The sequence below is a fragment of the Leuciscus leuciscus genome (assembly GCF_965113295.1).
Source record: "Leuciscus leuciscus genome assembly, chromosome: 20".
Classification (NCBI taxonomy): Eukaryota; Metazoa; Chordata; class Actinopteri; order Cypriniformes; family Leuciscidae; genus Leuciscus; species Leuciscus leuciscus.
Window position 1 is genome coordinate 20,837,127 of NC_138744.1, and position 23,492 is coordinate 20,860,618.

Here is a 23,492-nt window from a genome sequence, read left to right on the forward strand (position 1 = left end):
AAGGTGCCCTGTCTAAATATGTGAGATGTGTGGTTTATTTAAACTGCAAAGGTAAAGTATAAATTAAAATGATTGTGACAGATGTGAAGGGGGAGGAGAATTTATATGTGTGTCAGGTTTCTCGACAAGAAAGACTTCCGCATAGGATACACCTGTACATCCTCGCTCATAACTCCTCTGGAAGCTTCCTCAGACCTCGTTCCTCGCCTCCTTGCGGTGCAATTAGACAATTGAGATGTCCTTCAAGATGGCTGAGCTCGATCGGTTTCCAGGTCATAGGATGGAGGATGGAGGACGGAGGAGAGAGGAAACGAGGAGGGATATTGAGAAGTACCCAACATCACAAATTATAATGGGTTCTATCATCTTTTGTCGCATCGCTCGTGTCTAGTGTAGGCATAGACACAGTGTAAATCTTGAAGAAAATTTAGTTTTTTACTGAATTTACTGGATATTTACAATATTTTAATAAATGCTCATAGGAATCACTCTAATCAGTGGACGATCCTTCATAGTCAGGATCATTGAAAACATTGTCCTCAGTCTCTGAGATTCGTTCCTCTAAATCACTCACATCATCCAAACACTGTCTAGTTTTCTTTAGACAGAGAATGACACTCAATTGTCCCCAAAAGGTAAAAAAAATAATCAGGTTTTACTATCATTGTGTGAGGAAATTTGACTGAAGGTCTCTGTCTTAAGAAATATCTGTTGTCCCCAAAAGTTTAAATTTAAAAAAAAAAAATTTTAATGTAAAAATACAGGAAGTTTTCTGTGAGAGCTGTGTTTAGGGTATATAATAGTCACCTTTACTTATATAGCGCTTTACAATACAGATTGTATCAAAGTGAAAATAATACAACAAAGTTTGTTTCTAGAAGAAAAAAAAATAAAAAATAATATACAGTTTGTACAGTATAAAAATCATTATGTCTATGGAAAGACCCCATAAAACACTAAAACCCAACAATAATGATTATTGATTCATGCTTGTGTTTGTAAACAAAATATTACATGAAATAGTAGAAAAATAAAGCTACTTGGCCTTCATATAATAGTAAAATAGAGAAAAGGCTCAAGTTTGACCAATAAATGATATTTACTTAAGTTTGCAATATCATGAGAGAGATTCATCAGAAAAAAGTCAAACAAAACAGGAAAATATTCTATAATTCTTTATTTTATTTTTTTATTTATTTTTTTTTCACAAAAAAAAAAGAAGAGGTTTGGGTCAAAATAACCCCAGACATCACAGATTGGGTCAAAATGTGTACAGGCATTTTGAAAACTCTCTAACACAAGATATCCACGTTTATGAACTTTTCATAAGGTTCAGAAAGGTTTAAAGATACAATGAGCATATTTTTCATAGATGTCAAATTTGATTCAGGGTCAATTTGACCCCAGATATTTTTGAAAGGTCAATGTGCCTTCTCAAAAGACATGTTGTTTGAAAAAAAAATCAATGATTTTATGTGTTTTGGCTCAATTTTACTTGGATTAGTGGTCATTTTGAAAATGTACAAAGTCCATATTATCTAGGTCCATGTATTTCATTAGATTTTATTGAATCATTCTATGAAAATCGTGATTTAAAGATTTTTTTTTTTAATGTCTTAGTTAATACTTGTTCAAAACAATCACTTTAGCAAAGTTTGTACTGTTTTTGGTTTATTTTGTTAAATAAAATAATTTATTTTTGTTCAATAATATACTGTCATTAAAATATGAATTTAAAAATACATAAACAAAATAATTTTAAAAAGTAAAGATTCTGAAAGTAGTGAATGAGATCCCAAAATAATTTAACAAAGCTTTACAGTAACAAATGTATATGATATTTTATTATATGATATAATTAATATCATATTTTTTTAATATGTGATGCGATCTAGGAAAACCCATCACATGGTAAAATTTTACCGATTACAGCTTTTGTAACAAAAGTTATGGTTATCTGAAGTTGGCTGATCGATATGATTTTTAGGAACAGAATTTTGAGAAAAACAGGTTTAATTAACTGTCACGTCCTGCTAGCGGGACGATTGGCGCTCTTTTTTTTATTGCCTTTTTTCATATCACATATATTAGTTATCATCATAGATTAGGTATCATTCGAAAGCTTACAAACTCAAAATTCATCATGTGAAAACCGTTTTGAAATTGGACGATTGAGAGGCGAGCAAGATCTTTTAAGCGAGCAGCTACTTCAGACTCCATTGTTCCCTTTCGTTCAGTCACTACGAGTTACGTCAGTGAATAACGAAATGGGGTTTTGCTTAGAAGCCTATCACCTTCGAGTTCTACAAAATGAGCCAATGGCATGGGAATGCCATGGGGCTGCGGAATTTGCATGGCGCAACTCCACCCCACCACGTGGGTATAAAGGAGGAGCGCGGCAATCTCGCATTATGTTTTCGCTTCAGAATTTTATTCACTTCCACAAGCCATTCTGAATTATCTTCACTCTATGAGACGAGCGGCTCTCCAGTGGTGCAACGGCGCGTTCCAGCGAGATCACATTGTCTGCTGCTGATCTGTGCAGTGATCTGCCGACAATGTGTGTGCTTTACGCACACATTGAGCAGACCCTTCTGCACCGACGATCATCTGTCCATGCAGTTTCCTTAGTCTGCTTCCCGCCGAGGCCTTCACCGGCCCTGAGCAGGAGGAAGTCGCAGGAGGGCAGCACCCCGCTGGTTCAGTTCTTGGGAGCTTGATTAGAGCTTCCCATCCTGTCCCGCTGGTTTGTGAGAACCATCAGGCTCGGCCATGAGATTCAGTTCGCACGGTCTCCTCCCCACTTCCGGGGAGTCCGCTATACCATGGTCGGTGGCTATGCCCCTGTCATGCATGTGGAGGTCACCACCCTACTGGTGAAGGGTGCGATCGAGATTGTCCCTCCAGCCGAAATGAAGTCCGGCTTCTTCAGCACCTAATTCATTGTACCCAAGAAACCCGGTGGGTTACGACCAATCCTGGACCTGCGCGTCTTGAACCGATCCCTTCACAGGCTTCCGTTCAAGATGTTGACAGCGAAGCGCATTTCCGAATTTGAGGGCAAGAGTGTGGTTCCACTGAAATTATTCCAGAGGCTCGTTGGGCATATGGCGCCTGCAGTGGCAGCTACGCCGCTCGGACTGCTTCATTTGAGACCGTTTCAGCACTGGCTTCGCGATCGAGTCCCGAGGTGGGCATGGCAACCAGGCATGCTCCGAGTACCAGTTACTTCGGCCTGCCGCCAGACCTTCACCCCGTGGATGAACCTCAGCTTTCTACGGGCTGGAGTGCCCTTAGAACGAGTTTCCAGGCATGTTGTATCAACAGGTGCCTCCACCACGGGCTGGGGTGCCATGTGCAATGGACATGCTGCCGCGGGCTTCTGGACAGGACTCCAGTGCCTTGGCAACGTACGTTTGGCCGTCCGAATCAGCCGAGGAGCTCTCACAGTTTCTGCCACTTCCCGGGGAAATAGAGACTCCATCCCCAGTCGGTTCAGCTGATTTAGGAACAGTTCAGCGAAGCACAGGTAGATCTGTTTGTCTCCCACGACTCTTCCCATTGCAGCCTGTTTTATTCCCTGACCGAGCCCACGCTCGACATGGATGCACTGGTGCACAGCTGGCCGCGGGGCCTCCGCAAATATGAGTTTCCCCCAGTGAGCCTTCTCGCACAGCTCCTGTGCAAGATCAGGGAGGACAAGAAGCAGGTCCTTTTGGTTGCGCCTCATTGGCCCAACCGGACTTGGTTCTCCGAACTGGTGCTCCTCGCGACAGCCCCTCCCTGGCCAATCCCTCAGAGGAAGGACCTCCTTTCTCAGAAACGGGGCACCCTCTGGCACCCACGGGACGGGACGTACCATCACGTCCGCTAGAGCCTCGTCCACGAGACACGCCTATGCATTGAAGTGGAACCTCTTCGTCACCTGGTGATCTTCTCGCCGAGAAGACCCCAGAAAATCAACCCTACTGAGAACTCCATTCGAGCCTTTGCGGTCAGTGGAGCTTAAGCTCCTGCTTTGGCCTCCATCAAGAGGGTAGGGGACCTGCAGGCATTTTCGGTTGACGAAGCGTGCCTTGAATTCGGGCCGGCTAACTCTCACGTGACCCTGAGACCCCGGCCTGGATACGTGCCCAAGGTTCCCACCACTCCTTTCTGAGACCAGGTAGTGAACCTGCAAGCTCTGCCCTTGGAGGAGGCAGACCCAGCCTTGGCACTGCTCTGTCCAGTACGCGTCCTCCGTGCTTACGTAGACAGAACGCAGTGTTTATAGACCTCAGACCAGCTCTTTTTCTGTTAAGGTGGGAAGCTAAAGGGAAAGGCTCTCTCCAAGCAAAGGTTGTCTCACTGGATAGTTGACGCCATTGTCTCGGCTTACCAGACGCAGGGCCGACCATACCCCCTTGGTGTGAAGGCACACTCCACCTGGAGTGTGGCTTCCTCTTGGGCTCTAACGCATGGCGCCTCACTGGCAGACATCTGCAGAGCTGCAGGCTGGTCGACACCCAACACGTTCGTGAGATTCTATAATCTCCGAGTGGAGCCAGTGTCCTCCCATGTACTTGCCCCCAGTGGCTGGTAATAGGACCCGGTCGGTGTCATCGCTTGCTGCGCCATTCCTCTTCATGGACTGGATGCGTGCGCTATTTCACTCAGATGAGTTCTTCCTCCATGACCTTGAGTCATGATTGAATTGGGTCCCCCATTTCGTCATTCAATGACATAACTCGTAGTGACTGAACGAAAGGAAACTTCCCTGGTTACGTATGTTTTTTTGTTTGTTTTTTTTTACCTCTGCCGTGCGTGTTCTTAAAGAGAAAGACACAGTCTGTTCAGTATAAATCGCTATTTGTCTGCACTAAACTAGTGAATTTTGCCAATATATTTGACAAAAATATAACATTCAATCTATTTTTAGACCTTACTGAAAACGTACCAGCGCCACATCCGACGGGTTTTCCCAGATCGCATCACATATGATGGTTTCATTATTATGGTGATCAAGGTGGACACCCAATTTGATAAAGTATATTTTCTCTCTGAATCTAACCATGTCATGTCAACAAATGGAAAAGTCAGCCAGCTTTTTATTATCATGTTAATTATTGTGCCTTTAGCCCCAAAACTATCGCTTTAATTACCTTGAACAAAACTGAAAATCATTAACAAGACCTTTAAATATAGACATTAATTGATTCTCATTTGCTTCATAAATCTACAACATTTATAAACATTGAATATTACATCAAATTTGTCCGGAATCGACTTTGCGTTGCTATCCGCGATCACGTCACGGATCAGCCCAATTTTCACGTGTATCATCAAAAGTGTTTTTTGAGAAAAGTGCCATGCTCAATTTTTGTGCCATCTAGTGGTTTAAAAGAGAATAAAGTAAAATGTGCAATTTACCCCTGTGTGCCTTTAGCCCCATTGTACCCTCCCAGATAACAAGCAACCATTGAAACAATGTTAAGTCAATGCTGATGGCTCAACATTAATTGCATTGAATTAACGTTACAAAGCTGCTTCAATATCACTTTTGGACCCTCTGTTAATGTTGAAGCAATGTTGATATTTCAACCAAAAATCAATGGTAATATTTTTGATTCAACATTACATCAAGCGTAGCATCAGTTCTGGCAGGTCACGTTAGTCAAGCTCGCGTCAGCTGACTCTCAGCTGATCCACGTCTACCTATAGGAACTCGAATGCCTGTCACTGTAAACATAAGACTCATAAAAACGCAAGTCATCCTAGTCTACATCTCTTTCCCTCTCCCCCCATTCATTCTTTCTCTCTCATGCTGAAATCACCAAAATTCACCCAAATATCCATATGGTTTAATGTGAATAATTATCATACAGTATTATACATGTTTGGTATCATTTGAAATGTCTCAGTGCGACTGGTACAAAGGTCTCATCCCCAAATAAGTAAACCAAAAGGTAATACAGTTTTTAAGAGTTTAAAGATAACTTGCTTACAGAGGAGGGTGGGTCCTCCAGGCAAATGGCATCCGGCCCCCAAAAGGTGTAAACCAAGGGGGTAAGCCAGCACCTGGAAAGCGTAGCTTCCATGGGGGCAGCCATTGGCTAGCAAGCCATCACCTGCTGTTAGCAGTCCATTTACTCCCATTCATTTTGGCGTCATTTTGACAGCAAATAACTTCACATCTGAGGCGTTTAAAGACTCCATTTGTCCATTATTTATTTCTAAAGAAACACGACAATGTATAAAAGGCTCCATTACCTTGTATCTTCCGTTATGCCCCGTAGAAGCTGTTTTTGTAAAAATAGGCTAACAATTGCGTCATAACCACGCGACTCTCTGTCGCACAGTAGAGACATTACCGTATGGAGAGGAGGAGAAGCTCGGGGGGGGGTGGAGGCAAAATGACAAAAAACTTAATCAGAATACTTTGCTCCTGCTCCTAGCTCATGGACAGCTCCTACTCACGCTTTCCGTCTCTGCAAGATTCAGAAGGGAATGATTCAGATTTCTCTTGGCACAGCTACTAGAGGACTTACAACTGTCAGACAGGTTGATCACGTCACATCAACATCGTCAAGTTCAGTTTGAGGCTGCACAGTACGCTCAGCCATCAGGAAGTGAGTGCTTCTAATTGACTTCACTTTTCTCCATTGAAGTCTATGGGGTCGCTGTGTCCATTTCTTTTACTGTCTATGGTGTAAACTCTGAATGCAAATTCCCATTGTTAGCAAATGTTTCCATGTAAAAGAAGTTTCTGTCTTGGTTTGGGTATATAAAGAAATGCAACAAGAGGCTCGGGTGCGATTTGTAATGGATCGGCCCATTATACTGAGTGTCTGACACAGACTACTGACGTCAACTCCCCTCTTCGACTGATTGGCTAGAGGAGGAGCTGTCAATCTAGAACTAGTGGACCAATGGTGACGCTTAAGCCCACTCTAATTTACATGAAACTCGAACTGCAACATTTGGAAAAGCAAGCGCAGAACGTGGAAAGAAGAGCAAAGAGAAAAATAGCACAAGAGTACAAAAGAGTAAAATATGAACAGAAAATGTAAGAGAGCACAAAGTACAGCGTAATAAAACCAAGAAAAACATATTTTTAAAGAAAACATGAACATAAGTTTAACTTTTGTGCAGTATCATTTTTTATGTGTTTAAAGTTTTTATTTATGCTTGTTATTTTTTATTCACGCTTATTATATTTTGATCCGTGACCATGTTGTTTGCTATTCTGATAATTTTGCTTTACTTTTTTCAGTTTGTGCAATATATTTTTACATGTGTTTTAAAATAAATTGATTCACACTTATTATTTTTTTATCCGTGACCACAATACTTTTGACTGGATATTGATCCCATAAGGTTGCAGCTCGGAAACAACACAAAAATTCTCAGAAAGAGTGTGAGAGCGATGCACACTTTCCTTACCACTTTCCTACATAGAGCGGCCTTACTAATGTGCTCTGCATCGATGTTATAGAAAAATGCGCAATGAATAAATACTGCACAAAAAAAATAAAAATAAATAAATAAAATGCTTTTCTCACTTCAATTTTTTGTCTTGTTTCCAGTCAAAATATCTAACGGTTCAATTGAATCAAGATGATTTTTTTAAGAAAAATGACATAAGATATTTCTCTCCTGGGGGAAAAAACTAATTTAAGTACATTTCCCTTATTTAATTATCTGCCAATGGCGTAAGAAAAATATTTATTTTTGCAGTGTGAATGAATGAGTAAAGTATTTAAACATCGCTTACACTTTAAAAAAGAGGAGGAGAGCGAAAGAAACTCTGGGATTACTTAAAAAAACCTGCTCCTGACCAGGTTAGATTCACAGAGTTAGTCACCATGGTAACTGACTCTGATTGCCTCTCTTTCAGAAATGTGCTTGACCAGGGGCGCGGGAAGATGCTGGAAAATGTTTTGGTTCATTTACAATTTTTTACTCATTTTTAGCATTTAGTCATTTATTTGTAATAAACACTTTAAGTGGGCTATTAGAATAGAATTAAATTATGTTTTTTAAAACATATTATTATGTGCAGAGTGTGACGTCATATTGTGACCGCTGCAGTGTGCTTAGAAATAATTTGTCCTCTCTACTCCTGAGCGCAAGTCCTATGGAGCTTATAATATGACAAAACGATTTGAATTTGAATTGTGTAAATTTGAATTATTTGCAAGTGAAATCTGACAAAATTGAATTTTAGGTGGTAGTTTAAATAGTTCTGAATTTGATTTTTTTTTAAACGAATATTGAACATTTGAAATTTAACAAACTGAAATGTTTTTATGGCTGAATTTTATAGACATGTATTTTCAAACAGCTAGTTTTTTTGTTCTGAATTCGTATACTGCAAATATTCAGTTTACAAAAATACAGATTCAAGTTTTCAAGATGAAGAAATTCGGAACTTCAAATTCAGTTCTCTAAAATTCAATCTCAAAAATTCAAGTTAAAAAATTCAGATCTTACAGAAAGTAGGTCACAGGTCATCCACAGGGAAGAGTAAAGGATCTCAGATAAGTCGAACAAGTCCACCGTCAGTGCTGCTGTGTAAGGTAGTACTAGGCAGGTTTTTTGTGTTCATTTCTATTTCCTGTCGCTGTGCTATGGAGCTTATGCAGGCTCTTATATGACAGTGTAACTACTCAATAACCCTTTTATTTAAAGGCCCGTAGACCGTTCCGTTGCATAACGATCGAATAAAGCCGTATCAATAATTTAAAAAATGTGATGGGCTGTCAAAATGTCCGGGACAGATGTGTGTATGCTGTTAAAACAAGTCTACTAACCGATACGCTTGTTGTGTTTCGAGGAGTTTTGACGAATTTTATAGACTTGATATTGTTTCTTATTCAAAAGTGGTGAATGCAAGACATGTGCAAGTGTGACATTCTTGCTCATGTTCATGTCTCTTGCACATGTTCATGTCTCTTGCACTTCAAGAAATCTGTTAAATGATGTTAGAACTTTATTCAGGAAATTCTTAATAGACATTACTAAAGCAAGATGCATTTTTTAAAGAATGAAGAAAAATGGATGCTTTATTCAAACACTTTAATAACTTTTTAACCTATCTAATTACAGTCAGTAACAATACAAATCAAACGCAAATAGCAAGCACGCAAAACAAAGGAACAGAGAAATAATAAGGTAGATGCACCATTGTTTGAAACTGTGTTAAAGGGGTCATATGATGCGATTTCTTGTTTTCCTTTTTCTTTAGTGTGTTATGTAGCTGTTTGTAACAGAGTTACATTAGCTAAAAGTCTCAAACGCAAAGAGATAGCCTATTCTTTGTAAAAGTTAAGGCTAAGCCACGCTTTCCTAAAAACGCTTCGTTTAAACACTCCCCCACAAATCTACGTCAGTGTGTAGGGGGCAGAGTTTCATAACACCGCCCAAATGTATACTCAAAGAAAGAAGGCGTAACTTTTATTCTCGCTGTATTATTGTTGGCGGCTGCGCCGCCATGTTGTGGAGACACTGTGTTTTTTGTTGTAAAAGCCAAACTACTTCTTTTGGCACTTCCAAAAGAGGACACAATTGGAAAACAGTGGTTATGCTTTATTTACAACACAGTTCCAGAACAGTACAACCAAAATATTTGACTGTGTGCTGCGCATGCCACGGACTATTCAAACGCGGGTTTTGAGCAGTATAGAGTAGCGCTTGTATGTCGTTCCTACGATGACAAATGCAGACATGGTTTTATGTTTACACTGTGTTCTCCCCCCCCATAGCACAACGCGTAAAAAGAGAATATAAGTCATTATAATCAGTACTTATGTCCCCAATTAAATAAAACCTTACCAATCTGATACGATCTGGTCCAGTCGCACTGGCAAAGTTGATCGATCAGCTTGGACATCTGCATTTTCGTTGTAACGACATAATCACCTGTGATTGTTGCTTTGGGAGCTGATGTTCTAAATATGGTAAGGGGCGTGACATTTCCGTCCCACCCTTAAGGTATTCAGGCCAATCACAATGCACTGGATTGCTGGCCAATCAGAGCACACCGCACTTTTCAGAGCGATGAGCTTTGTAAAAATCGACGGTTTCAGAAAGGCGGGGCATAGAGGAGCAACAATAATGTACGATACGTGTAAAATAATTACTTTTTTTTAACCTCAAACCACGTAAAGACAATTAAATTCCAATTAGTTAAATGACAATTAAGACATTAAACCAAATACACAAAATAATGTTGAATTTAGAACCATCACATGACCCCTTTAAGTCTTGTTGGTATAGGTGGTTCAACACACAAGACTTCTGTAGCCTATAGGATGCACCTGTGTTTTCTCTCTAATGGAAGCATCAATCATACTGAGAAGTGTACATGCAAAACCTAAATGGCCGTTTACCAATCAGTGGCCAATTTCAAACTACTATGGATGTTTTTCAATAATTTTCAACTGACTTGCTAAAATCATGAAGACACCCCTAAACCAAGCCCAAATCGGGTAAAGCGGTTAAAAATGCCCATCGTGGTTTGAAAACTCCCCACTGATTGAGAAACACCCACTAGTGTTCTGCAGAGATACATGCCTGAATGATCTTGCGCTCATCAACTACAAATCACTGTTAGTTCAGTGTCTCCACCCATGTGTGTTGTCGACTTTCATCAAAATTTCAATGCTGATCCAACACACTTTAAACATTGAAATGTCAATCTCAACCAAAATGATGATTGTGATCAAAACTCATCATTGTACTGTATCAATGTCACCTTGTTATCTGGGCTATAATTTTTTTTTATTTAATTTTTTATTAGGATAGGACAGTAGACAGGAAATGAGCTGGGAGAGAGAGGGGGGATGGGATCGGGAAAGGTCCACAAGCCGGGACTTGAACTCGGGTCACCCGAAGCACAAAGGCGCTACATGGTGGCGCACTTGCCCACAATGCTGTCTGCGCCGACCTGGGCTGTTATCTTAACAACTGTCCGAAAATTTGAGGTCAGTAAGATTTTTTTTTTATTTTTTTTAAGAAATTAATATATTCTGCAAGGATGCATTAAACTGATCAAAAGTTAGAGTAAAGACTTCTATTTCAAATTAATGCTGTTCTTTTGAACTTTCTAATTAATCAAAGAATCCTAAAAAAAAAAAAAAAAATGTATCACGGTTTCCACCAAAAATATTAAGCAGCTTTAAACTGTTTTCAACATTGATAATAATAAGAAATGTGTCTTGAGCACCAAAACAGCATAATAGAAGGGAGTAACGGCTGCTGAAAATTCAGCTGTGCTATCACATGAATAAATAAAATTTTCAAATATATTAAAATAGAAAACAGTTATTTTAAAATTGTAATAATGTTTCACAATATTACAGTTTTACTGTATTTTTGATCAAATAAATACATGGTCATGGTCACCATGAAACTTAAACATAAAAAATATTACCCCAAACTTTCTCATATATGTGTGTGTGTGTGTGTGTGTGTGTGTGTGTGTGTGTGTGTGTGTGTGTGTGTGTGTGTGTGTGTGTGTGTGTGTGTGTGTGTGTGTGTGTGTGTGTGTGTGTGTGTGTGTGTGTGTGTGTGTGTGTGTGTGTGTGTGTGTGTGTGTGTGTGGTTCAAAAAATGCAAATAACCCAGTCAAAGCACAACAGGCCCACTGACAAGGCAAATCTCCGTTACACACACACACACACACACACACACACACACACATTCACACACAAAGTATACTGTAGAGCATACTTCTCCACAAGCTGTCCTTACCCCTTTCTAGATAAACTCACCTCACATAATTAACTTCACTGTTTCTCATTGTTAACACATCTTTCACTTTCTTTCTTTTTTTTTATAAATAAAAATAAAATGTAAAAATTATTTTAATTGGAATGTCTATCATAATTTATAATCGGAATCCTTATGGGAATGTCCAGTCGCAAGACATGACTCCAATACAAGGAGGGTTCTGTTAAAAATGACACAATATCCACCTGGATGGTAAAAATCAGAATCTAAATCTAAAATAGGAATTTGAGTTTTTCCAGAAGGATCTTATTCCCAAAAGGATCTTTTTGATTTGGATCCCAATGCTGATAAAATTTCCCAAAAGGCTCTTTCACACATTGGGATGTAATACCCTTCCTTCATCATGTCTTTTTTCCCTTTTAGGTAGTGTATCTCAGATTGATGGGGGTGGCTAGCCAGAGGCATGATGTCCATCCACAACTCCTGCACAATGATCAGGAAGACGCAAGAATTGCGTTTGGACAATCAGTCTCTGACTGCCAGGTTGTAAGTGACAGGAGACACTGGAAAAGGGCCACAGAAATCCAGCTCAATCCAGCTGCTACGCAGACAACAGGATGCCAACAAAAGTCTTCTGAAACAGACAGTAAATCATACATATAAATAATGAACTTGTATAAAAAAGTACCACCACACTGTAGAGTTGCATAGACTTCAGAGTTACAGTACATCTTCAGAAGCTTCACTGATATAGAGAAGCTTGCCATCTAATTATATTATATTATATCATATTATATTATATTATATTATATTATATTATATTATATTATATTATAATAAAACTCTATGAAGAGTTTTATTGTCTTATTGTAATGCTGACTCTGACACTTTTTCTTCCCATGCCAAACCAATCAAAATAAGTACATCCAGTTAATTGACTATATTGTTTAATTTACTAGAAATCCCATGCCACTTTTATTCTTTTCCAACTTACCTTTAGTTGTCCAGTATCGTCATGAACTTCAAATGTTGTTGATAAATCCATACAGGAGTTTTGTGGTCAGTGACCGTCTTGGTCAGCGTCCTCTTCTGTCTCTGTCGGTATCTGTGTGTGTCCACATCTTTCTCTCCCTTTCCTTCTATCCATCTCATTACATGCAGCAGTGGGGTTGCCTAAGAGACCAGGCCTGAAAAGAGAACATCTCGTGTACTACAATACACTGAGAAAGTGACAGAATTGGGGGGTCGAGGGGTTGAGAGAGAGGGAGAAAGAGTGAGGGAGAAGTATAGATGACAGGTGGATGGATGCAAGAATAACTACATTGGCTTGTGTGACTGTGCTGCAGATAGTCAATCTGATGCAGAGAGTGTCTCAAGCCCTTGAGTCTGATAAAATATGGCTTGACGATATGCTGAGCAAACTGCAGACTTTTTCCAAGACTTTATCTTAAAGTTGTCATTTCACAGGCATCTAATGGTTACAATTTGCTTTTAAAGTTTGTCTTTGACAAATTACAGATTAACAAAGATAACACCCCTGATTTCAAGAATCAAACATGTCTGAAAATCAAGCAGAAATTAGAAAAAATGCACTGTTGTTTAAAACAAACAAGCAAAAAAGGAATATGGAAAATGCTGCCTTTATTTAATTATTAATGGTGCTTGTGATGTGATGCTAATGCTTTTTACTATGTATTAATTATTCAACAATACATTAAAAATGTACTTCACACATACTTTGACTTAAATCGACTAAATATTATATCAAATGCATGCTATATTTAATATATATTAAATAAATGGCAAATAAATAAATAAAATGATAATAAAATACATATAAATAATATTAACATTAATATTAACATATATATATATATATACGTAAACTATGTGCACACACACATATTCAAGGTGTAAGGAAAATATGCTATTACTTTTTACTTAATGGTTACACATGACATTTTTAGAGTCAATTTTAGAGTCAATAAATTAACATGAATACAGATACATTTCTGAGAACTTGGTAAATGATTGATTTGAATCAAAAAAGATTGATTAGGCATGTTTTTTCAGTCGTGTATGTCATTGACCCAGGCTTCACTTTTACTGATGCTCACAAGTAAGCAGACTTCTAATTCTATGTATTAAACTTAGCTGCATAATGTGTTTTCATTGATGTAAGGTATAAAAAGTGTATTTTACTTTTCTGAGATTTTATGAATACAATTTGAGCTTGGCATATGTCAAAATGAGCAGAAAAACACAGACTTACACTGAATGAACCCAAGCCATATCTAGGGGCCAAAATATCAGAGATATACTTGTGTATGGGCCCTTTTGGATCATAAACTCCCACCTAACGATGCCCTAGTAACCACCCAGAACCAGGTTCAAGGTTCTTTATTTGTCACATAAATACATGTGATGCAATATAGTGAAATGGTTTTCCCCTAGTTTCTCGTCCCACAATGCAAAAATACTAACAACAATAAGATAAAAACAAATAAACCAACACTAGAACAAACATGAGTACATATAAAATCAGTATATGATAATGTCTGTGTTTGTATGTAATGTATGTGTAGACTCATCAAGTGTCCTCATTCATTAGCCGGATTGCCTTAGGATAAAAACTCCTTCTCAGTCTTTCTGTGTTGGTTCTCATGATCCTGTAACGCTTCCCTGATGGGAGCAATGACAATAAGCTGTGTCCTGGATGATGAAAGTCTTTAATAATTATTTTGGCCCTGGTCCTGCATCTCTGAGTGTAAATGTTTTTGATGCCGGGGAGCGAAGTCCTGATGGCTTTCTGTGCTGATCTTACCACTCTGGACAAGACTTTCTGATCTTGGTCCGTTGTGCTTCCAAACCAGGAAATAATACTCCCTGTGAGTAGGCTCTCCACAGCACCAGCATAGAAAGTCCTCAGCACTTTTTGGGAAACCTTAAACCTGGCCAACCGTCATAAACGATAGATGCGTTGATTTGCCCTTGTCACAACGTGATGTACATGCATTTCCAGGAAAGATCTTCTGTAAGATATACCCAAGATTTTTAAAACTTCTCACCCTTTCAACACCATAGTAACACCTTATCAAATACTGGTGGGATGTAATTTAAGTGTTATTTCCTTAACTTTTTTTGTTGATATCTTAAAATCATTCTTAAGCAACTCTAATGTGTTGACTCTTTGGGCTTAGTGATTCTGCTTCATGTTCTAAGTCAAATAATTTCCTTTATGAAATGTCCCTTTAGCAGGATAATGCATATATTACCACTGACCACTGTGTTGCCATAGCAAATTTCACACAAAAGGGTGTGGCGTGGGAAAGACTCACTGAGGTCAGGAGTGAGGGTCAGGAGGTCAGGGATCACCAGCAGCTGGACAACACACAAGAGGAGAGGAGGGTGAGAAAGGAGCAAGGGGTGGTGGGACTGCAGCTGCTGACACAGGGGCTTCAACAAGACATTAACATTGAACTGCGCAATAATAAAGGATATTGATGAGGGTTTGTGCAAAATCCAAGGACTGGTCTTTAGCTGGCATGCCCAAATCTGCTTAAAATCCGCTACTGCGTAACGGTCCATGCACATTAACAAGAGTTTTGTGACATCTGTTTCGAACTCTTATTGGTATTACGTACCATGTACGTGTGATCCAGAGCATGTGGAATGTCCCAGGATTGCTTCCTGAAAAGCAGTGACAAAAATCTGTATCCGGGCAATGTAGCTTATCCATTCATCCATCCATCCATCTAAAAAAACTACAATAGAAATGTAATTTTTCTTATATATAGATATATAGAGTTTTTCATACCTGAAAACTAATTTAGATTTGCTGGGATTAAAAGATGTAAGTACTTAACAGCGACTGAAATTAAAAACAATGTTTAAGTACATTTGGTAAAGGCAAATTGAAATGTAATAAGGGAATTAATATGCCATGGCAGGATTGATTGTGCAGTTCTAGGCAGAGATGACTGTGGTCTGAGGTACAAATCCGTGTCCAGGCTGCTTTCTTTCAGGGAGGAGTGAAGGTGAGGTCAGCCATGCTAAGGTCAGGTTGAATTGATTGTGGGGTTTGTTCTTGGGGGTCAAGGGGAATCAGCCAAAGAGCAACTAAGGGAACAATGGCAATATGCAAATGAATTGTGGGATGGTCCATTTGGCTGCTGATTTACATTCCCATATGTCCTCCATGAGAACCTGCATTATTGTCAAAGAGTAATAGGATTTCTATCAAAATGTCCATATGTGTCCGAAAATACCCACTTTTCACTTTAAAAGACACTGAACTTCTGGAGGAATGGGCTGTAGATGTGCTGGAAAAGCCTAAAGATAGAGAGTTCTTTGGTGGTAACTAAGCCGATATTTAATTGCTACGATATTTCTTGCTAGAAATTACATCAAAAGTTAAAAAAGCTTATCAAAAGCATACACATACACACAAGCTGACCATCAACCGCAAATTTCGGATTTTTTTTTTGTTTTTCAGCCCAAATGTCACAGAATCGAAAGCACATGGATTGTGGGATATCATAGGTAGCAAAGGATATGTCAATGCTACCAAAAAAAAATCGGTTAGATGAAGGTATCCCAGTAGACAGGATGCAACACAATCTTCGTTTTTGTACGTGCTTTGTTGCCTTCCTACCTTAGTATGCTGTCTGCAGAGGTAGCAATTTTCAGCTTTTGGACTCAGACATAGTGTTCCACTTGTTGTTGGTCAGGTCTTTATGTGGATGTTTTGTTTGTATGCTTGGTTTTGTTTCCTTGGTTTCTCGTGTTTTGGGGCCCGTTTCAATAAGGAGGTTCAAGTGACAGTTAAAACTTGAGCTCTGAGTTGATTTACCCTGATGGGAAACTCTTGAGTTTTCGGTTTCAGAACAGCTGAATTGAGTTAGTTCAATCAACTCTGTGTAGACTGACTCTGAGTTAAGCCACGGACACAGCGACCCCATTGGATTCAACGGAGAAAAGTGAAGTCAATTAGAAGCACTCACTTCCTGATGGCCGAGCGTACTGCGCAGACTCAAACTGAGCTTGACGACGTAGATGTGATGTGAGCAACCTGTCTGTCTTCTAGTAGCTGTGCCAAGAGAAATCTGAATCATTCCCTTCCGAAACTTGCAGAGACGGAGAGTGTGAGTAGGAGGTGTCCATTAGCTAGGAGCAGGAGCAACTTTTGCTAAGTATTCTGATTAATTATTTTGTAATTTTGCCTCCACGTCCCCCCGATTGTCCGCGAGCTTCTCCCCCTGTCCATACGGTAATTTCTCTACTGTGCGACAGAGAGTCGCGTGGTTATGATGCAATCATTAGCCTATTTTTACAAAAACTGCTTCTACGGGGCCATATCGTAAGATACAAGGTAATTGAGCCTTTTATACATTTTCGTGTTTCTTTAGAAATAAATAATGGACAAATGGAGTCTTTAAACGCCTCAGATATGAAGTTATTCGCTGTCAAAATGACGCCAAAATGAATGGGAGTCAATGGAATGCTAACAGCAGGTGATGGTCTGCTAATCAATGGCGGCCCCCGGGGAAGCTTCAGTTTCGGCTGAAAGATTACCCCCTTGAGTTAAGCGCGTGCACCACGACTACTAAAAGCCATGATCAATGGAGCTCAGAAATTACGATTCACCATGGCAACAGCACCAACAAAAAGATTTCCACATTCTTCTGAGTCAATATTTTTAATTCTTAATTGCTGTTTTCATGGTATGCCACAAAAAAAGTGAAATGAAGTATAAAGAATAATTCAATTTGGTAAAGCTTTAAGCAAAAAGGTTAATGGGTCTTGGCTACATGACTTTACAAACATTTGACATATTTAAAGGGGCCCCTATTACGCTATTTTAAAGTTTCCTAATGGTGTTGTGGAGTCTCCTACAACATCTTTACATGCATCAAAGGTTAGAAAAAAATGACTCGTCAAATGAATTAATCTCTCTAAATCCCGCCTTTCCGCGATATACTCTGCTCTGATTGGCCAGACAGCTCAGTCTGTTGTGATTGGCCTACCGTGTACAGCGCGTCGAAAACAAAACCGCCCATTGCCATAACAACGTCAGCTCTGCGTGTCCTGGTCCTGAGGCTTCCTACACGGTAAACTAAACAGTAATGAACAATGACATTGATTTTACCATATCAATGCGAGCGCAAGTCCGATGATGAAACACTGGAAGAACTTCAACCCAAACCTCCATCGCAAGGACAACTTGAGCAGGACGTTTCTCAGTGATACACTACACAGTTTGAGGTACATTTTATGAGATGTTGCAACTGTAATTCCTCACCATCAGCATTAACAAGTGCATGTCCATCAACAAACCGTTTATTTTACTTATACTAATTTATTTACCGAGTATTTTTCTAATATATTGCGGTGAACATGTGGAAACTGTATCAATAACAGTGCATGTATACAATATACATTAGCCGAGCTCTAGAGTGAATGACCTGATGTAACATAAACGTTGGTAAAACAAATATTTCCTCAAAGTAGTGAGAACGACAGACAATCTGCATTAATAGACACACTTATAGGTAATAGTGGCCCACAACTGATCAAATATTTCAGTAAGACAGTAATAATGTGAGTTAGCCAGTTAGCAGGAGACCTACACAATATAAAACTCAAAACGAAGTTTTTTGAACACCATCTTTCAAGAGAAAGCGGTTTGCGAATCCTGCATTGAACTTTGAGATTTGAGAAGCAGTCTTCAGTAAAATAAAGGGAACATAGCAAAAGTTTAGGATTATACTGCTATGATATCGTGGTAAAGATTAACTTTAACCACAGATTCTTCACATGCTCGTCCTTGGGCAGTGAAAAAAAAACTGGCTTTACCTTCACATTGTAGAGCACAGCGTCGTCTCGACATGATGCTATCCAGTATCCACAGGAATCAGCTGTTGGTTTGACGTTCAAGTTTTCCTTGGTGTCTGCGTGCAATAAGTGGGCGGGCAATATTCTAATGTTTCGAAACCCAGAGTTTCTCTCATTTCAGAGTTAACATACTCAAAGTTTTCACTTATCCTCCTTTCTGAAACAGGCCCCTGTTCTTTTTGCAAATTATCCTCTGGTATTTTTTTTTTATGCATTTGGCAGACGCTTTTATCCAAAGCGACTTACATTGCGTTATCCTATACATTTATACATAGGTATGTGCAATCCCCTGGGATCGAACCCACAACCTTGCGTTGTTAACGCAATGCTCTTACCACTGAGCTACAGGAAAGCCTGATTTAATTAAAGTGACATTAATTAAAGTTGTGTTTCTGCTTGTTACGTACTGCTCTGACACACGGGATTGAGGATCCAAATGCACCTCTATTTGAGGGTAATCCAGAATTGTAATCCAAAATACAGGCAAAGGTCAGAACCACATGGCAAACAATCCAATCAAAGGGCAGAAAACCCAGGGCAAACAGGGAAAATCCAAGAAACCAGGCACGAGAATCAAAACCATAAATATGGGAGACCAAAGACAGAAGGCTCAGAATTGCAGCATAACACTAAACAAGACTTCACAGAGAATGACTGAATAAACGTCTCGGTTACTGATGTAACCCTCGTTCCCTGAAGGAGACGTAACGTCGACGTGACAACGTAATTGGGATCACTTCAGGGAGCCCAATCAACTTCGAGTGTCTACAGAACTAGCCAATGAACGTTGGCGTGCGTGAATCGCGTCACGCGCCCCCGCCCTGCAGCGCGGGTATAAACAGGAAGCGGGCGCACGCACACATTGTTTTTCGCTGAGGAGCCGAGATTTGTGACGGCCATGCAGCGATGGTCAGCAAAGGTGGCGACGGGACGTTACGTCTCCCGTTCCCTCCTTCAGGGAACGAGGGTTACATCAGTAACCGAGACGCTCTCTTTCAGTCGCTCACGATCGACGTAACGTCGACGTGACAACGTAATTGGGATCCCATGGAAAACGCCACGGTTGCTGCCACATCCAGCGCCCTACGCAAGACTCTCAGACCCCCAACTGCTGGGGCGGAAGACCTGCGTAGAGAGAGTTCAACTGCTGTTCCATTATACCCCACACAGTGAAACTCTTGGATAACACTGGGAAAGCGTACCTTTCCAGGGGAGAGGACGCTGCGGAGCCACATCCTGCAGGGAGGTAACGTGGAGAATACACATATGGACTGGCCGAAAGGGCAGTGCAACATATGGAATGTCACTGGGGTGGCTCCACCCGAAGGGGGAGACTACACCGACAGTGACGGCAGAGCAGACTCTGCCGAGGGAAGACACGGGCTCACCGCAGGGAGCTGGTCGTGGAAAATACACATATGGGATCGCCGCAGGGATCATCACATATGGAACCCAGCCTAGCACAAGTTACACAAGCATACGAGCACTAGGCCTGGAGTCGGACGCTCCGCAACGTCCGACTGCCGAAGGGGTGCGGAGGAGCTCACAGGGTTCGCCAATTGGGGAACTCGACTGGAGCAAAAAGAGTTATCCGGACCGAATTCGAGGCACGATTTGTCGACCGAAAATGCATGCAGGTCCCCTACCCTCTTGATAGAGGCCAATGCAACCAGGAGAACTGTCTTACAGGACACGATTTTTAACTCAGCTGATTGCAAAGGCTCAAAGGGTGGTCTCTGAAGTGCCGAAAGGACCAGAGACAAATCCCAAGAGGGTATAGAGAGTGGGCGAGGAGGATTCAGTCTCCTCGCTCCCCTCAGGAACCTGACGATCAGGTCGTGCTTTCCCAAAGACTTACCATCAACAGCATCGTGATGTGTGGCAATAGCGGCAACATACACTTTAAAGGTCCCATGACATGCTACTTTTTGTAGGCTTTAATATAGTCCTTAGTGGTCCTTAGTACTGTATCTGAAATCTCTTTCCAAAAATTCAGCCTCGGTGCAGAATTATAGCCACTACAAGCCAGTCCCAGAATGAGCTTCTTTCAGACGGGCCGTTTCGGTGTCTGTAGCTTTAAATACTAATGAGGAGTAGAAAGGGGGCGCAAGGTGGAGGGTGGGTGTGGCCTTGACCATCTTGCGCAACGGTTACGGTACCATGCATGTTTGTTTACGTTGGATATATTGCAATGGCACGAAGACACGCTGTCGTTCAAGCATTTCAGTTTGACCCAGAATCTGATCCAGATGGAGAAGCAACGGATGAAGAAGTTGCAACTCAGCGGCTCCAGCAGGACGTTTCCGAATGGTTAGTTTAAAATATTATGTCTGGATACGGTACTTTATTCGGATGGTTTACAGTTATCATCATGTAGCTAACGCTAACCTACTGTTGCCTTTTCATGAGAGAAATGTAACGTCTGTAATGTATCTTATTACAATTACATCAAGCTCTGCGATCTTGAAATGCGGATATCGTGCGCGCCATATAACCAACAGGAAAACGGTTATCCAAATAACAAAGAAATGTACAACACTTGCGTTACAGTATGTGTAACTTGATGCTGTCTACCTTTACATTAGCGCAAGTAACTGCATAGCTGCATAGCTAATGTGACAGCCACATTCTACATGTAAGAAGCTAGGTAACCATAAACAGTAAAGCAACACACTATATATAATTTGTTGACTTACTTGTCCGACGATCTGCAAGCCCAGCTCTGTATTGACCATTCGATGTTCATTTGTACATCCAATTATTGAGCAATTATTATGCTTCGCTCACTCAAAAGCCATGATATCTCTCGTGGACAAACTAAAATCGCGCGCGCGTTCTACTTCCTAGCTCATTTTCTCATGGGCGAGAAATATTCTCTGGGTGGGCAAAGCAGAGAAAGGGGAGGTAACATTTCTCCTTATGACGTCATAAGGAGGAGATTCAAGATCAGCCCGGTTGAGCTTCCATTTTCTTGATTTAAAAAAAAAAAAAAAAAGCTTGATTTACACCGATTAAAATGTTTAGAAACTTGGGGACCATATACAGGCTAGGGGAACTCATATTAATGTTAAAAAACCTCAGAAAGTGGAAATTTCATGTCATGGGACCTTTAAGGGTGGAGGGAGACAGCCTTCGCTCCAGCCCTTCTTGCAGGAAGGAAAGCACGGCTCTGATCGAGCAAGATTGGGGGTTCTCCTCGTGAGAGGAGCACCATTCAACGAACAGGTTCCACTTCAACGCATAGAAGCGCCTCGTAGAGGGGGCTCTAGCGGAAGTGATGGTGTCAACTACCGCAGGGGGTAGGTCACCTAGAACCTCCGCGTCCCATCCAGGGACCAGACATGGAGTTTCCAGAGGTCTGGACGCGGGTGCCATAGGGTGCCCCGTCTCTGAGAGAGTAGGTCCTCTCTCAGAGGGATGGGCCAGGGAGGGGCTGTCGCGAGGAGCACTAGTTCCGGGAACCAGGACCGGTTGGGCCTCCTCGTCCTCCCTGACTTTGCACAAGGTCTGTGCAAGAAGGCTCACTGGGGGAAATGCATACTTGCGAAGGCCCCGGGGCCAGCTGTGTGCCAGAGCATCCGTGCTGAGGGTCCCCTCGGTCAGGGAATAGAACAACTGGCAATGAGACGTGTCCGGGGCGGCAAACAGATCTACCTGTGCGTTCCCGAAGAGCCTGAAAATCAGCTGGACCACCTGGGGATGGAGTCGCCATTCTCCCGGTAGCACCTGCTGCCGTGAGAGCTCGTCAGCTGCACGGTTGAGCAGGCCCGGAATGTAAACGGCACGAAGCGACCTCAGATGCTTCTGACTCCAGAGGAGGAGATGGCGGGCGAGTTGTGACATGCGGCGGGAGCGTAGACCACCTTATGTACGCAACGGTCGCCGTGCTGTCCGTACAGACCAATACGTGCTTGCCTAGTAGCAGCGTTTTGAAGCGGCTCAGTGCAAGACGTACTGCTAACAACTCGAGGCAGTTGATGTGCCAATGCAGTTGAGGCCCCGTCCACAGACCTGAAGCTGCATGCCCGTTGTACGTGGCCCCCCAGCCGGTGGCAGAGGCATCCGTGGAGACCACAGAGTGCCTGGACACTTGTTCCAGGGGAACACCTGCCCGCAGGAACGAAGGGTCCGACCACAAGCTGAGAGTTTGGCGACAGTGCGTAGTCACTTGGACCCGGCACGAACCGCTCTGCCACGCCCATCTCGGGACTCGATCGTGGAGCCAGTGTTGGAGCGGCCTCATATGAAGCAATCCGAGCGGCGTAACCGCGGCTGCAGATGCCATATGCCCCAGGAGCCTCTGAAAAAGTTTCAGTGGTGCCGCTGTTCTGCGTTTGAGCGTGCTCACGCAGTTCAACACTGACTGGACACGGGCCTCGGTGAGGCGTGCTGTCATGTCGATCGAATCCAACTCCATACCGAGAAAAGAGATCCTCTGCCCGGGGGTGAGTTTGCTCTTTTCCCAGTTGACCCGAAGCCCTAAGTGGCTGAGGTGACTGAGCACCATGTCCCTGTGTTCGCACAACTGCTCTCTCGACTGGGCCAGAATAAGCCAGTCGTCGAGGTAGTTGAGGATGCGAACACCACGCTCGCACATGGGAGCAATAGCCGCCTCCGCGACTTTCGTGAAGACGCAGGGCGACAGGGCCAGCCCGAAGGGTAAGACCTTGTACTGATATGCCCGCCCCTCGAACGCAAAGCGAAGAAACGGTCTGTGTCGAGGGAGAATCGAGACATGAAAGTATGCGTCCTTCAGGTCGATCGCTGCAAACCAATCTTGGGGACGGATGCATTTGAAAATGCGTTTCTGCGAAAGCATCTTGAACGGTAGCCTGTGAAGGGACCGATTCAGGACGCGCAGGTCCAAGATTGGTCGTAACCCACCA

General features: G+C 41.7%; 1 protein-coding gene across 1 annotated transcript; it reads right to left on the reverse strand.

Annotated features, from left to right (window-relative positions):
* Positions 1–490: 490 nt before the first annotated feature.
* LOC309484362 (uncharacterized protein) lies at positions 491–22,460 on the reverse strand (the record flags this gene model as incomplete). Its single annotated transcript, XM_082150586.1, has 5 exons — positions 21,714–22,460; positions 20,253–20,506; positions 14,995–15,093; positions 3,449–3,679; positions 491–598 (listed from the first exon to the last, which is right to left on the reverse strand). The coding sequence occupies exons 1-5, from the start codon at positions 22,447–22,449 to the stop codon at positions 491–493; spliced, it is 1,428 nt and encodes a 475-aa protein (XP_082006712.1). The 5' UTR covers positions 22,450–22,460.
* Between the last annotated feature and the right edge of the window lie 1,032 nt (positions 22,461–23,492).